Genomic DNA, 17329 nt, shown 5'->3' with positions numbered 1-17329 from the left:
TGTGCCACAGAAATTAACAGAATTACCAACTTCGCGGTGGTGGAGAATCCATTTTTGAACCGACAACACTTACGCCCAACTGATCTGAATACTTCACTTCATTCACGGAAAGAGGAGGTTACTTGCCGTGTTCACAAGAGCCCGCCACATGTCACTATCACGAGTCTAAAGATACATTTTAATATTATCTTCTTATCAAAGCTTAGGTACTGAACGTTTTAGCCAAGTAATTGGCACTCCCACTTCGTGTTCGAAAAGTCCCTGGTTCAAATCTAAACCTTGAAGCTTTTGATGTTAACTCAGTCCTTTCAGTTCGTTACCGGAATATTTCAAATCAAGCCATGGCCGATTTCTACATATCCTTTTGAATTAGTTCATTCTTGATCGTCCAATTATTCGACGCTGTAAATTCTACGCTGCTCACAGCATCGTTTAATGAACAACAAACTCGTACGTCTTCCGAGAGGTTACTTTCCTTCAGGCTTTACCATTCCTCGGGCACTCCGTGTGTGATCTTCCATTACAAATGACAAACGATGTTAGAAAAATTACTTTGAGACGAAATGCGGGTCTTCTGCTGATAACTCATAACACAGTTGCTATATCACGGTAGTCGTGATAAAACCGTGCGTTTCGCCTACGTCACTCACTTGCGGGTGGAAGGAAGACAAACGAATGTACTAGACATTACCGAAACACGAATTGAGACAACGAGCTTCGAAGTACTGCCGCTGGAACATGATGTTTTTAGTATGGGTAGTACATACTTCCATGTCTTCTACCCCTCCCGCCCCTCCGAATACCAAGCCTTTATTTCTACCGTACGTCGAACGCACGTGTTCATCCCTTTTACATGTTTAAGAAGTAGCAATAGCCTTTCTAATAAAAGTAGACATACCGTATACTATTAAAGTCTCATTGTGATTTATAATATTTAAACCTTTGAAGCCGAAACTAATCTACGTAACATTTAAGAATCCAGCCCGTACCGCGAAGAAAACACAACACCTCACCATTGCGAAGATCGACCGGTTAACGCTGTTTAAGGAAATGATCGATGTTTGCACTGAGAATCACACGAAACCACGAACTCAAAATACAAGAGTTACTGACTTTTAAATGAGCCGGTACATATAATTACCTTTCGGATTGAAATGATTTTCGTCGTTAGGATGTGAATGGTTATATAAAGCGTGTGGTCCAATGTTTTAAGAAGAGGGTTTGGAATACGATTTGAGATGATTTGCTCAGAAATACTGACCTCGGTAAGAAGAGTTGCCCTCTGCCACGCGATCCCAACCCACTTTAACAATCAATAATTCTGCATTTTTCCCACAGAGTTTATTTATTGATTTCGTAAGATTAACAGCAATTTTTCCCCTAAAACGGAATAACAAGTTGATTATTTTAATGCGGAAACATTACGATTTTTTTACGTTTAAAGTGCATTTTTATATATTAATTCATATGATATTCGAGCTTTAAACAATTAAAACACGTTTTATGTTCATAATCACTTTATCGTAACGCCTGAGTCATTTCCCAGCGTGACCAGTCGGTAGATAATCAATAAATAATCCAAACTGATATTAAGAGACTTTTGAGTACAAGAAAGTTAGAGATTAAACCCAAACTAAGGCAAGAAACATAAGAACAACCTGCTGGTTGCCAACTTAGTAAGAGAACAATTACTATTTAGAGTTTTGTAATGCAATGATAATTGCAACGCTGAATTCCTCTCAGATTCTATTATCGAAGTGCGTTTTAGAGCCACCCCCCACCAACTTGCTTCATCGCAGTTCATTCAGTTGTCATGCAGCTTAGGCCATTCTTTCACTAAATAAATTTCAATTATACACTCGCTAAATAGCTCAGTGTTCCACTGAAATCTTATGACGTCATGGGGCAACCGATCTCATGTATACCAGATACGCTGCTGAGATCATAAAAATTATTTTATGTTTATCAGAGGACCAAACACAAAGGGCACAGTGAAAACCATTTTCAAATTTAAAATCCTTGCGTGTGTGTGGGAAATTATTTTTTGTAGCTATTATGGTATCGCACGTTGTGAAAACCAAATGATTTGGGCATGTATCGATGGGAGAAGTCAGCAAAATCAGCATCACAGTGAACCCTCGAGTGTAGAGTTCGAAAATAGAAAAAAGGGGCACAAGTTTGGGAGGGGGGAGAATGAAGAGTTAGGATCATTTTTATCAAAATCTTGTGAGTGTAATTATTTCACTATTAATGCAACTGTTCATTTTTGTGCCATTTACAGTTTATAAAATGTTCGAAGGTGACTGTATTCTTGCAGAAATCGACGGACGTTTCATAGGTGCTTACTGCCTCCATCGTCGCCCTCATTCCACTATCTTAACACTTCTAGGTGACTTACGGTCCTATAAATCACGACGTTCTTGCTCATGCATTGTCCTAAATTGCCCCCTTAGATCTCCTTAGGTCCATATATTTTCCCAGCCACCTCGTTTTAGAACGCTTTAAGTGTCTGTATTTTATAGAAGAAAGTTGTACAAGATGGCTAAGTGGTACATATGAACTAACGCTGTTTCAGATGTTAGAAAACGAGTAACAAATTGAAAGTTTTTATTTAGTACACAAAAATGAGGAAACACTTAAAGGCACTTCTGTTTGGTAACGTGCATCCACAACAAGCATTTTAAATGGAATGATATGATGTGGGACAGTTTTAGATTCAAACTATTTTAACATTTAAGATGAGGAAGTGTGTCAGGTGGAGTTTTCTGTATTTGGATTTTGTTTCGTAATAATTGATATGTGTTTGTGTAGGAGGCGGTTGGGTTGATGGATTCAGCCCTGATACAAAGGAGTCTACACCAGGGCTGGAAGATGTAGAAGCTCTGATGACAACCGTTGTTTCACCAATTGGCAGAAGCGAAACAAAAAAAGTGAGTGTACTGGAATTACTTAGAAATTTAAATCAGGAATTACATTTAACTTTTCTCTGTCTGTCGCAGTTGCATTCCTAGAAGCTGGTTTTCTACTGGTTGTAGGTCACATATGTCGCTAGTTGGCATGAGAATACACGTGTTTTATATAAAATGCGTAGCTTTCACAGCAGCAGTCGTTAATAAATGAGGACAGGTGGTCTGCGAAATGTCGGAGACTTCTAACCATTTTACGCACCTGATGACCTCAGAGGATTTTATTAGCATGTGTTCTATCTGGTTTTGTTGTTTTTCTTATTTTATGATACTGTTGCATCTTGTTGGCCATTGCGCCTTCATACATTTGGAATCAATTGACAGATTTTTTTTACAACTTCTTCTTGTGTAAAAGGTTGATCAATTGTACATAAGCTATAACACTAAGCCTGACAGTAGAAGGGTTAATTGTTTGCTGTGGTGGCCTGAATGCTTTTAAAATCAAAATTTATTTCTAGTTTGTCTGATGACAAAATATTTATGTTTGAATGATGATATACACAGTGTGTCCCAAAATTTTCTGGAATGGTTTAAAAAACACGCTTATCTTCAATTAATTAAATTTTTCATTGCATATTATTATAAATACATTCCATATTCAGCAATGCAATCTTCATACTCATCGCCCTGATGACGGAGGCAGTATGACCTCTGAAACGTTGGTAAACATCGACCAGACTACACAGCGCAACAACCCAGAAGACAGAAATCTTCATACTCATCGCCCTGATGACGGAGGCAGTATGACCTCTGAAACGTTGGTTAACATCGACCAGAGTACACAGCGCAACAACCCAGAAAACAGAAATAATCATACTCATCGCCCTGATGATGGAGGCAGTGTGACCTGTGAAATGTTGGTTAACATCGGCCAGACTACACAGCGCAACAACCCAGAAATCTTCATACTCATCGCCCTGATGACGGAGGCAGTATGACCTCTGAAACGTTGGTTAACATCGACCAGACTACACAGCACAACAACCCAGAAGACAGAAATCTTCATACTCATCGCCCTGATGACGGAGGCAGTATGACCTCTGAAACGTTGGTAAACATCTACCAGACTACACGGCGCAACAACCCAGAAGACAGACATCTTCATACTCATCGCCCTGATGATGGAGGCAGTATGACCTCTGAAACGTTGGTTAACATCGACCAGACTACACAGCGCAACACCCCAGAAGACAGAAATCTTCATACTCATCGCCCTGATGATGGAGGCAGTATGACCTCTGAAACGTTGGTAAACATCGACCAGACTACACAGCGCAACAACCCAGAAGACAGACATCTTCATACTCATCGCCCTGATGATGGAGGCAGTATGACCTCTGAAACGTTGGTTAACATCGACCAGACTACACAGCGCAACACCCCAGAAGACAGAAATCTTCATACTCATCGCCCTGATGATGGAGGCAGTATGACCTCTGAAACGTTGGTAAACATCGACCAGACTACACAGCGCAACAACCCAGAAGACGGAAATCTTCATTGTTTAAAGCTGCTCTTTAGATCCTAAGGAAATAGGTTACGGCAGTGTTAGGCAAATGGAATTGGTTCAGGATCATGCCTAGAGATAAGCTTTGTTATTATCAATGTTGCAATTTCAGGTTGTGTTAACAGAGAATTAGTTAATTTGTTATAAAGATCACTTCTGGAGCAAACACCTGGTCATTTACTGTTGTAAGTGATTCTCTCTTTCTGACCTGTATGTATATTATTCATGTGTTAGGATTTTATTTGACACAAATGAAACGGAACTTCTGCTATTGCAGTGAACAGGAAATTCTGCGGAAGGAATTCAAGTCGCAGTACGCTGTAAGGGGCCGGCTGGGACAACGAATCCAGGAGCTGGAGGAGGAACTGGAAAGAGTGCGTGAAGAAGCAGAACACACAGCTGAGGCTTCCAAATCTGATGACGAAGTATGTGTGTTGTTCTTTTTTAGAAGCACTTTGCCTGTTCCTTTCAAATCTCTGCTTCGTGGCGCCATCAGTTTTGTTTCATTACTGAGTATTTTAATTTTAAATGAGATTAGACCGATTTTTTATATGATAAGAGGTACGGTGCCATTTTAATATGTTCTGTCAAAGAGGAGCAAAGTGTTAAATTTACTCATGTGTTCTAAATACTAAAAAAACTGCTCTGGGAATCAAAAAAATGTTGTTTCTCTTGCAAGCAGGAGGATGTCCCAATGGCACAGAGGAAGCTTTTCATGAGGGTAGAAATGACGCGAGTGTTAACGGAAAGGAACCAGTACAAGGAACGATTAATTTAAATGCAGGAAGCCGTTCGCTGGACAGAGATGATTCGAGCCAGTCTGAATGATACCACATATGGAAATTGTAAGTGTGATTTATATTCTGTGTGCTGCGGAGGATAATCTTATTTTTTTTTGGTTAGATGACTTATGGATATGCTGAGAGTTAAAGGTTTTTACATAAGATTTGAGGTTTTCACCTTTGCATGTTTTGTCTATTTTGGAGCTCCATATATACCATATAATTATTTTATTTCAGAAGTTTGTTTGTGTGAGGGCGAGACAGGAAATGTGCATGTCTTGACACTTGATAAATTCAGTATTCTGGTGTGTTATCATTTGCATTTAACTAATTTTTCTTTCATAAGATAGTGTAATTGCGTCATATTGTGAATATTCTAAAAATTATTTATTTTCATCCGTCTTATCACAATATTTAAAATTTCTTATAATTAAGATAATAAAATATCATTGATGTTCCATATCGATTGATCGATTTACATTTCGGAACATTTACACATCAAGAACATCAATGATATTTTATTATCTTAATTATAAGAAATTTTAAATATTGTGATAAGACGGATTAAAATAAATAATTGTTAATTTTTCTTTGAAAGAGAATTATGTTAAATTTGTTAAGCATTTTTCTTTGTTTTAATATTCAGTATTTTAATAAAGTTTCCCCTTCCTCCAAACAGAGATTGCATCTCGGAAGCAGTAATTAGTGTGCATACAAAGCAGTCGGAACCAGACACCTCCAATTGCTGCCAGAGTTATGAATGTATGGAGCTCTGTCTCCACCGCTAATTCAAGCACTTTAGTGTGTGTGTGTGTTTGCATTTTCCACCTCCCTATGATTCTGAAAAGTGAGTCATGCATTTCTTTGTGCTTCAGGCATCAGTCAGTACGTACAGCATTGCACGTTCCTCGGACTGACACAACCTGAAGCCTGTCTTGCATCTTTTAGTGTTTGTGGGATGCCGACGTCTGTGAAGAAGTGAAAGTGAATTTTTCTTTTCAAATGTTAATAAAATTTACAGTGACTGATAATTGTGTTTGTTTTCAGTTGTAGCAACTTGTTCAGCGCAACAGAAGGACCTCAATGAAAACTTCAGCCTTATGTTAATGTGCGCTACAGTGCACCTACGCACCTTGTGAGCCCACCACGAGGAAGCGCTCGCTAAATGATCGCAAACGTGGTCTTGACTTCATGGATGGCGAACTGTGAGCATTTCTATTCTGAAGGGTTCTGACAATGGTGTAATACAATCTGGATTGTTGAGTTTTTGGGGCCTTGTCTAGTGATTGAGGTTTGCTCATTCTGACGGACCCCACAGAGTATGTGCCCGTCCCTATCACCACACCTGAAGACGAGGACAGATGAGTTCCCAGAACACTGTGTACTTTTACGTCAGACGACGGACGAGGTCCGAAAACCCAGCAAAACAGATTGGGAGCACTTTGTATCTTACATATTCTAGATATGTATATTTAGAAGTCCTCTGTCTGTCTGTAAAGGACTGATTACATTTATATTGAGAATCATATAACCTGGCATAGTTGCTGTGATTTTGACAGCGGAGGAAAGTGCCATACAAACTGTGGCACTGTCAAATCTTCATATCCATTCTCCTGTCTTTCTTAAGCTGAATCATGTTATTCATATACAGGAACAGTAAAATTCAGTTTTGAACATTTACACAGTGTGCAGGATGCAGGACTTCAGGTTAATGATTATTTATTTTAATCCGTCTTATCACAATATTTAAAATTTCTTATAATTAAGATAATAAAATATCATTGATGTTCCATATCGATTGATCGATTTACATTTCGGAACATTTACACAACATGTTTCGGTTTTTATAAAACCATCATCAGGTGTAAAATATCTACAAACTTAAAACTCAAATATGATTCCATTTGGTGATGTTTTGATTACGTTTGTTTTTCCATTTTTGGGCGAAGGTGTTGTCTTTTCTTAAATTTTATTAGATGTACATATCGGTCTGTAAGTAGAAGATTGAAAGAAACACTAAAGAATTTGAAAGAATTTATAAAAGAATTTAGAGAATAAAATGCAAAATATATAAATTATAGTTAGAAAGTAACAATAAAATATAAATAAAAATAAAATAAAAGTAAATCTAAAATAAAACATACCAAAGATGTAGGAGTGTTTGTTCCATATGTCCAGAAGTGCTAGTGTCTTCGAATAGGTTAATGGTTGTTATGATTTTGCGTACCTCCATAACAAACTCAATGAAGTGGAGTCCTTGAGAAGCGTCATTTGCTAGGAAAGAAATTACCTCCCTTCTTTATAACCCGAAGTTGGTGACCAAGTAACTAAATTATTGCGTCCGTGGAGTACTTTGAGAAAATATAAGTCTTATTATCTACGGATACCAGATCTGCAGAGAAGCTCGCCGCTCGCCGTGCAACTGAGAGACGAGAACGGTACAGACAGGTGAGAGCCCGTGTTCTTAAGGATGACGGACGGCTACAAGCGTACGGTTGGAATTTCCAGGATCTGCGAGTTCGGTTGCACAGACCACACATGTTATCTCCGTCTAGTCAATTAATCTTTTAAGGTCTCGCTTTTTTCAGAAGTACTGTATTGTACGTTTATACCTGTGTCCATACCACTGTATCATTCATTTCACACATTTTTTGTAGTCTTACAGTCTGTTACTTGTTCATATCTTGATTAATGCCACTGCTTGGAAGTTAAAATACGAGACGTGGCACGACGATGCAGTACTTTCTTAAATGCCCAGGCCCCTTTTGTTTAATATAGTACAACTCAAATGTCTCATCAGCTACTTGATATAAATTCATGGTTTTAAAGTAAATAGTATTAAAAATATATTAAAATTGGCCGTCAATCACAATATAAGATAATTAAAAGATTAAAATATCATTTTACGTTCCGTATCGAGTACTCGATTTACATGTGGAACATTTACGACATGTTTCGGCTATATATAGCCATCATCAGGTGTTATGTTATAAACTTTTTAACTGAATTACTGATTTTTAATGATTTTTAGTTTTCATTTTTTTTTATCAGTAATTCAGTTAAAAAGTTTATAACATAACACCTGATGACGGCTATATATAGCCGAAACATGTCGTAAATGTTCCACATGTAAATCGAGTACTCGATACGGAACGTAAAATGATATTTTAATCTTTTAATTATCTTATATTGTGATTGACGGCCAATTTTAATATATTTTTAATACTATTTAATAAATCACAATATGATGCACCTACAATATCTTATATGTTTTAAAGTAAGTTATTTCTGGAACATCGTATTTAATCTTACCTAATTTTTAGGATTTGGAGGCAGTTACTGAGTGTTGAAACAGCGCGACAAACTTTAGAATAAGTGTCTCCTGTTTATTTCTTTTCACATCAGTTGGTCACTTGGGAGTCATGATTTTGTTCCCACTGTGTAAAATTCTGAGTGTACTTTGTATGTCGCATTTCCTGCAGTTTGGAAATAGTTTGTATGTCGTGTTTATTAATTCTGAGATGATATAATTTTTTCTGGCAGATTTGGTGTGCAGCTGGGGTAAATCTGCAAGGAGTCCGTACACATGTTGGTGGCAATTTTGTGGGAGCAAGCGTGTTCTATATTACAAGTCGACCCGAGAGCATGGAAAAGGGTGAAGGGGAAATTCCAGAGAAGGCAACTGGCAGTGAAGTAGACGACCTGGATCAGGAACTCAGGGTATTCTGCTTCGTATGACTATTAACTTGATAGTATACAGTAAACATCCAATTATCTGGGCTAATGAAGGGGAAAAGACATCACTGGATTCATTCAACACTGTTTTTCCCATAATCCTGTTTTGTTGTAATTTTCATAGGCAATAGTTCTGAGAGGGTCACTTCATGGATGTAATTACTCAGTCCCTACCCCTATAATCTTTGGCTGATTCTCTCTTCTGAAGTTTTTCAATAAACTGAAGCTGTTTTTTTGTTACGAGTACAACTTTCTTATGATTTTGAGTTAGCTTACTTAAGATCCTTGAGTGTAAGCTATTATTTTCACCTAACCTAACCTAACCTAATCCACAGTACATCATAACAGGATTGACTGTAAGACTCCGCAGAAGTGTTTTCAAACAGAGAAAACCTGCTTTGCCATCCTTTTGCATAAACCAAGCCATACTGGACTGAGCCGAGTTCAGATGCCTAGTAAAGTGATTAAAAAAAAATCTGTGTGAAGTGTTTGTGTAAATATGGTATTGGTGTAAGACTTGAGGTTCTCACAGCGGTGAGTATGAAGATATCCGTCTTCTGGGCCCTTCTCAGGGCCCTTATCCATACAACCAAACTCACCTTTCTCTCTCTACTTTCTCTCCCTCTCCCACTCTCGCCCACGTGCTACCATTGGTCCACTCCCATGCCTGCTCCCATTGGCTCGGGGCAGGCTACACCTTTCACTTCCCAGCGTATAAATCCAGCTCCTCACACCCTATTCGCATATTCATCGCCCTGATGACGGAGGCAGTATGACCTCTGAAACGTTGGTTAACATCGACCAGACTACACAGCGCAATAACACATTGGTGAGTTGTGGGCAAAATATCAAAAAGGTGAACATAGGATTTCCTTTAGTGGTGATATATTTCAAGAATTACCGGGATTATTGCAATTTTTAGAAGTGTTAGAATAGCCGAAAACACCTGTTAATTGCGCAGGTAACTCAACCATGTTTCCATTATGTTCTCTCCCATTCAGAAAATGGTGTCTTTTTCCAGAAAGGAGAGAATCTGTGTCGAGAAAGCCAGGAGCTAGAGATACAGCTGTCCAGTTTAGTGTGGATATGCACTAGCATCCATGCCGCAAGCAAAGCGACTGTCATCGATGCCAATAATCCAGCAGATATCCTCGAGTCTTTCAGTGTTGTGCAGCTCTTACCTCCTCTGTATTGCAAGTGTGCCAGCTACGTTCATCGTCAAAAGGCGATTGTACAGTCTTTCAAGCACTTTTCTCGTAGAATCCATTTTAAACCTTCAACACCGTCTGAAATACGTAACATGCCGGTAGTTTTATCACATGTTGCTGCCTGTCGTACGAGACGTGACAGCTGAGGTCCCAGAATGTCCCCATAAAAAACTATTTGATTACTTGCACACTAATGGTTGCTCTCACCTTTGAGTTGTCATCTCGCACATCACGTCAGCACGCTTCGCGAATCAGCGTTTCCTCTTCTCGAAGCATTTGCGGAACTCATATTTCTTGAATTCTCTTCAGGATGGTCACCCTGAATGTTGGCATTGTCTGAAAATCCGTGGCACTTCAAAGTGGTCTTCGGTTTCAGGAGTAGCCAGAAGTCGCAGTGGGCCAAATCTGGCGGATGGTCCAATTTCAGTATTAGTTTTGTGGCCGAAGGTGTTCGGACAGCAGGGCAATTGTCATGATGCAGGACCCCAAGTGTCAGGCGAAAGTTAAGGTCTTCTCTGATGAACAGCGTCGTGGAAAATGAAGTAGAAGATGCATATTCAGGAGACCACGAACCAAACATTGGAAAGATTTCATTTGTAAGCTGTGCGACAGGTAGCAGCCATCCGACAAGCGATGTTTCAACCAACAGATTCTAAGATTCAGTCATATTTGTGAAAATATTTTGGTATTATCAGAATTTCTTCATTTTAGACAACATGTCAGTTTATTTTTTGTTCATATTTGAGTTTGTTTAGTCAGTAAAGCGACCGACTTGAGAGTTGAGTTTTCACTTTATTGTCGTGTCCAGATGTGCTACGGAGCCTACCAGTCTCCTCTCCATTGGGTTCCGTTAACTCTCCTCACAGGGGTAAAGTATCAAAATGGTGACTTGGCCCAATTCCATTGCGGAGGTTAAGAAAGAAATGGAATCATACCCCATTCACAACTTTGCCATTATGACTTAACTAAAATTCACTATGCTCTGACATCATATGGAAATATTTCTTTTTCTCTCGAAGCCGTGTAGCCATATCTCCACGTGCGTGGTACATAGTGGGGGACGATGGGCAGTTATTCGCATGGCAAGTCACTTTTTCATCAGGTTTGTAATTGTAAGGTGATTTCTGGTAGAGTAACCCCTCTGAATTATTTTATGAGATCAAGTCGTGGTGGAAGTCCCCATGTCAGCACAGGTGTGAGGACTTTGCTGTTAATTCTTTCTCATCCAGCCAGTGGTGGCAGGCTGATGGTTCTGGAGGGGGTGTCCTTTCCAAAAAAAGGGCTCTGAAATGGGCAACAAGCCCACAACAGCGAATGTCAGAGAGCAGAAATATGAACGTTGAAGTTGTTAATGTAACGATATCGCCCCTATGTTTAGTAACATACAGATTGAAGATAAACCAACCCAATTTGTACCCTTTGGAGAAAGATTCCTCGTCATTAATTTCCGAAACTGGTGCATTTAGGACACTTTCACAAGGAATATGTTAGGATTTCCATACAGCTCCCCTGCAGGTGAAATACGTGACCTAAGACGAATAGCAAACACGTCTTAATTTAGTTTCACCGTACGCTAGCGCCAACTATGCCGTGGTATGGCAACTCGAAGAACCACGCGATTACCCATCATGCACTGCTAGAGAGAACGAAGTGGTTGCAGATTTGTTGTTGGCTGTTAGTAGAGAACGCAAGGTCAGGTTGTACGTACGTACGTACCACGACCTATAAAGTGCTCTCGCCTTGGAATAAGTTTTTGTGTGATACGCTTGTTGGTGGATAGACACGTGTGATGGCAATACTTCTATTACCCGAATGTTTGATATTATGTGCAGTTACTTAATAATAGAATTAAGCGTGTGTATTTGTGGCTGTAAGCTGGACCCACTTTTCTAGTAAACCTGTTAACCAGTGACATTGGAGCAGAATGCAAAACAAAGGTAGGAACTTATTTTTAAGTAGAATGTGATGTGTGTTAATTCGCCTTGTGTCGTGCACACCAAGACTATCAAAATAAAAGCCAGAGAGCCAAACGCATTATATTTTTCGTATATTATGAGAGTAATTTGCAATTACCTATGTGTTTTGAAATCAAATTCAGTGATTTTAAACGAAGGGCAAAGGTCTGATTCTTATGGCAGACCAATTTTACTACAATGAAGGTACAAAAATGGCTGTCTTAAATTTTGTTCGTGACTATTCAGAATAACTCCCCCTAGCAGAAGGACAGCAAGATATGTTGAAACGCTACTGAAGTGTACTAAAAGTTTACTTTAAGCTGCTGATACAAACACGGTCTGATATTACTCAGTAGTTTTCTTTCCACAGAGTCATTAACGAAGTTTTCGAAACACATTTCATGCGGCTGTAACACGAGTAATCTTTCAGTAATTGTTGCGTGTAACGTATTACAAATATTTTAATACCAATATTTGCAATGATTTTATACCGTCAGTTAAGAGAGGGCAGACTGGCACGTGAGCATTATAAAAAATTGAAAGTGGAACCACGGTTCCCTATTTAACGTTGAAGAACGTTTAACTGTATAAGGTATATTTGTACTGAAATAAAATTCTAATGTATACCTTTACATCGTATCTATACGTGACGTCATCCGCCGACAGCTGATCTAAGTGTTGCCAACGCACTCACTAGAACCGTTCTTTGTCACGAAATAAATGGGCCAAAACTCCTAAACCGTGAGAGTTAGCTGAAATCTGTTTGCAAATTTGAAAAGCTCGTGTTTATTTACGTATTTCACTCGCAATATGTCCAGATCTAACTCTTACGCTTTAGACGTGGCAAGCGGTTGAATTTAAGGAACGAGGGTATAGTTATTACGTGTTTTGGGTAATTATTTCAACAATTTATAGAATAAAGTAAACATCATGTAGAAAAAGCCCTTAATTTACTTATAGGTTTATTTTCTCTATCTTACGTAGGTGTCGAGTTATCGGCGTTTGAATAAGTTACACACCAGCGTTACAGTTTCTGTCGAGTGTATAGCGTGATTTTATAAACGTTAAAAACTATAAATGTCATGATAATAACCGTCTAGCAGCCCAGTACAGTGAAGTTTGTAGTCGAGTTTCGAGGTTTGACTGACGTAGCAAAACGAAACATTTGCAACGCTGTCAATGGCCCTGAGCTATTCTTGGCTCTGCAGTGAATGCACGTGCGGTAAGTAGGTCACTCCTGGAGTGCGGGGCGTGGGGGGGGGGGGCCTCACTTGTAATCTGTGTGTTAAGGAAGAAAAAGTTGCTTATTCCTTGTTCTATCTGGTTGAGAACAACCGCGTTGCTTGATTTTACGTCGCGGAAGTTGTGATTATCCAGACCGACTGTCATTTGTCAAGTGGTCAGTCAGGGAAACAGGCAACATGGGGGGGGGGGGGGGGGGTTATAATTTTTTTAAAGATATTTAATTGCATAGAGATTTAAATTGTTTTGAGGTTAATTTCGTTAATCGAGCCATACTAACTTTTCGATACGGTGTCTTAATGGTAAATAATCATAGAAATAAAAGGAACAATCATCCCAGGGCTCAGTCCTCGGTTGGGTATACGAATAGACACGTCAAAACAGACCTGCCTTCAACCTTTCTCCTCGAGCTCCGTTGCAATGTGCCGGTTCGATGGCGCGCTGATGTCTCGCGCATGCGCGGCGGAGCGAATTTTAAATATACGTACCAACTTTGAGTAATTTTTTCGCATCAGCAGCTGAAATTTTGTGTACAATCATAACTAGACGGTCTCTGTAGACGAGCAACATTTCAGGTGAGATTTCGGCACGACCAACCTAACCATTCCCTTTGAGAGAACTTGCTGTGCGTATTAAGGCTTTGACCGGGATGTTCTTTTGTTAAATCTTATGTGGTACCGCCTGATTCGACTTCTAATGGTTAAGTGAAGTGTTTTCTTCGCGGTACGGTCTGGATTCGTAAATAATATTCAGACGATCTTCGGCTTCAAAGGGTTAAGCGTGGTATCGCGCTAGGGTACCAACGGGAGGCCATGGCGCAGCTGCGAGCATCTCGGCCAAACTCAAGTGTATTATTTATTAATTTGGTAGTCATATACATATATCGCATCTGGCATCCGTCTTGCAGCGCCTCCAACTTGGCAACGCTGCCACGGCGAAGGCCGAATCAACATCACACGACATGAGGCCAGTCCATTGTCGTCTGTGTGTATTTCTACTTCTTTCAAACATGGACCATCACTATGGGATTTATCTGCTATTGAATACGCAAACCGGGACTTGAAAATAAGAAACTGGGAAGATATTGTGGAAATATTTGGAGGAGGAGATTTATCTACAGTAGAAAAGAAAGAATTATGTAAGAAGTGTTTCTATGGCTTCATTTGTGGGGCCGCTTTCCAATATGGCAACTTGATTTTTAATTTTTTGTTTTGTTTAGCAATCTATATATATATCTATATATCACCACTTTAACAGTATATGTAATAATGAAAAATAATAATGTAATTCTGTTCACGATTGCAAAATTTGTGTGAACAGAAATAACTCCTATCTGCGTTGTCACATTGATGCAGTGGTTCAGGGTTGTCCATAATCCCCCCTCTGCATTGTATTCATGCTGTTTGAACGTGGAATTAATTGTTTCTGCAAGAATATCACTGGAGCCAAAACTCGTCTGAATAATATTTTGAAATGCAGCCCCTGTAGCAAAGAAAACGTCTCACCAGATTCTAGGCTGTGAAGATGTCGATTTTGATGTTCTCCGTCCGAATTTGTTGGTAGATGGCGACGTTTCGGAAGTCAAGTTTACGAACTTCTTTGCTCAGTGCGTCTGAATATCGCGTTACGTAATCGAACGGATAAATATACAGTGGCCTGAATTTCAGCTGAAGAGCTTTAGATTCTGTTCTGCAAAGAGCACGAATGACCATCGCTGCTTTTGGAGCTTACTGCCCCTTGTTGTCCCCCCAAAGGTCCTCCCCCTCTCTCTCTTGCTTTCAGTTCTTTCAGGGGATTCTCTTTTCCTCAGTGGAATAGAAAGATACGTCCCGTAGGATTCAGTCTTTTAACCAGCACCTGCCAGACCTTCTTCAGCGTTGCCAGATTTCAACATACGCGCATCGTGCGGACCGGACTGAACGTATTTCAGATCGGGATTGCGCTACACCAAAATCACTTGTTTTACGTGAGCATTTGTTGATTTGTTTCAGTAGGGGGCCCAGTAATTCCACAGAAAGTTTAGATATGGGCCGTCTTGTACTCTTTGCTTCGTTTCGCGTGAAATGAGGTTTGTTTTTTCAGATAAGTGGGAAGCGTTGGTGCAGTTATGATCCCTTGTTAGTCGAGGTGTATCATTTGCGTTAGACGTTGAAACTTCGGAATTTTTAGTGTGGATTTTCTTCCGTCTAGTTTCAAACAAGGAACCCTCATTCAAAAGGAGCAGTGTGCGACATGTTTTACTTTATTTCCCTAAATGTTGAGGAGGGCCGGGCCCTTCTCGAGGTTTAGTCCCCGCGATTAATACGGTGTCCGCCAGGGATAGAATTATGATGTTGGTACTTTGTTTATAATCTCAGGACAGCATTCAGTTGTGCCATGTTGCCGGACCTCACCAAACCGCCCCTTTAAATATTAACCGCTCCGTGGACTCAGTTAAATACAACACATTCTAGTCCTTCACACCTTTAAAGCACAGTGGTAACTATATGTACCACAGCTCACTAAACTCCGTATTTTGTCCACATCGTATACCTAAAAGATTGTCAAAATAAACACAGATTATTTCTTTAAAAGTTGCTCTTTGTAATGGTGAAGTGTCGTGTTTTCTTCGCGGTACGGCCTGATTCCTTAAGTATTAGTTAGATGAGCTCTGGTTTCAAAGGGTTTGGTAATTATCTTTTTGCTGAAATCAGCTTCAGGAACGAAGTCACAACCTTCTGATATATTAAATATTAAGTCTATGACATATTATTTTACTGTTAGCTTTCAGAATTAAAATAGACACTGACGTGTCATCATGCTTAATAATTCTTGATATTTATTTGTACTAAGAACCACAGCCAGAAACCTTACTTATGTAAATGAATAAACGTGTGTGGAGAGTCGAATGATGTCATAAATGATGTGTGTTATCGTCAGTTGTCCGATTGAGGGGAGAGACTATTTTGAATTACATAGGAAAATACTTAGACAATCCACACAAGACGAAAAAGCCGTCGATAAGTCATCTTGACGTATTCAGATCTTGTAATAACACGCCCGTACGTGCGTTTTGCAGAGGCCAGGATGGGAGGAGACTCCGCGGATTGGGCTCATGAATTATCCTCCAGTCTGCAGGTCGTTACCTTCAACAACCTCCAGGGTGAGTTTGTATTATTATTATTATTATTATTATTATTCCTCTTGGTAATGTTTATAAAACGGATAAAATTGTAAATGTTACTGTTTTTCTTTTGTCATTGTATTTCTTCTCCGTCACAATGTTCAGCGTGAGAACAAAAGTGGATTACGTAGTCTGTTGTAACCAAACGTATTTAATTTCAATTAGCTGTCGAAGTTTGAAGGTTTCTAACGGTGATGCCTTGTTCTTTTAAACTCTGTCCATTGTCTAAATAAGAAAATTATAAAACTGAATCATCTGGCTTACGGGATTCAATCTGAAGACGGAATCACAATCCAGCATATATATATATTGTTATAAGCTGGTCTCTGAGTTCTCGTACAGAAATCTTACTTGTTCAAAGTATGAATTTTAAAGCAAATTTCTGTTAGCTGTGAATTTAAATCGTTACTTAGAACGTTATTAACTAACGGTTCCTTATTTCCATGGAGAATATTATTATTATTATTATTATTAACTACCGAAGTACAAATTCATATGACGTTTTTGCCCTTTGGAAAGTTCTATGCACATGTAATATTAATATGTGGGTTCAAGGTCCAGTATGCGAAATTATTTGTGTTCTCAGTATCCTTGGTTCGTATTATTTTGAAAATGTCACCGTATTTTGTCACCAGAGAAAAAGAAAACCTAGGCATTAATTGTCACATTAGAGAGAAAATTAATTTTAATTCGTTACAATTTCTTGAAAATCAGGATCTATGAAGTATACCTAATCATTTTATTTTCCAAATATTTTTAAACCATAAACTG

The 17329-nt window shown here is 39.1% G+C and overlaps 1 protein-coding gene across 5 annotated transcripts in view; it reads left to right on the top strand.

Annotated features, from left to right (window-relative positions):
• LOC110836723 (DNA polymerase alpha catalytic subunit-like) overlaps window positions 1-17329 on the top strand; it is a 58965-nt gene that overhangs the window by 30888 nt on the left and 10748 nt on the right. For 2 of the 5 annotated variants that reach the window (XM_087341501.1, XM_087341499.1), the window contains 6 exons: window positions 2812-2930; window positions 4751-4898; window positions 5153-5318; window positions 6303-6460; window positions 8799-8975; window positions 10012-10976. In XM_087341501.1, the coding sequence (XP_087197627.1) occupies window positions 8901-8975; window positions 10012-10344 (408 nt within the window). In that variant the 5' untranslated portion in view covers window positions 2812-2930; window positions 4751-4898; window positions 5153-5318; window positions 6303-6460; window positions 8799-8900 and the 3' untranslated portion in view covers window positions 10345-10976. Of the gene's footprint in view, window positions 1-2811; window positions 2931-4750; window positions 4899-5152; window positions 5319-6302; window positions 6461-8798; window positions 9231-10011; window positions 10977-16453; window positions 16538-17329 lie in introns of those variants that run through there. The other 3 variants (XM_087341503.1, XM_087341500.1, XM_087341502.1) reach the window with 3 other exon arrangements.

This window comes from Zootermopsis nevadensis, unplaced genomic scaffold (assembly GCF_977971745.1).
Source record: "Zootermopsis nevadensis isolate Lab colony 2312 unplaced genomic scaffold, Znev_1.0 Znev_ptg000077l, whole genome shotgun sequence".
NCBI classification, from domain to species: Eukaryota; Metazoa; Arthropoda; class Insecta; order Blattodea; family Termopsidae; genus Zootermopsis; species Zootermopsis nevadensis.
The sequence above is the reverse complement of the archived record's forward strand: the minus strand, read 5'-3'. Positions and strand labels throughout refer to the sequence as shown.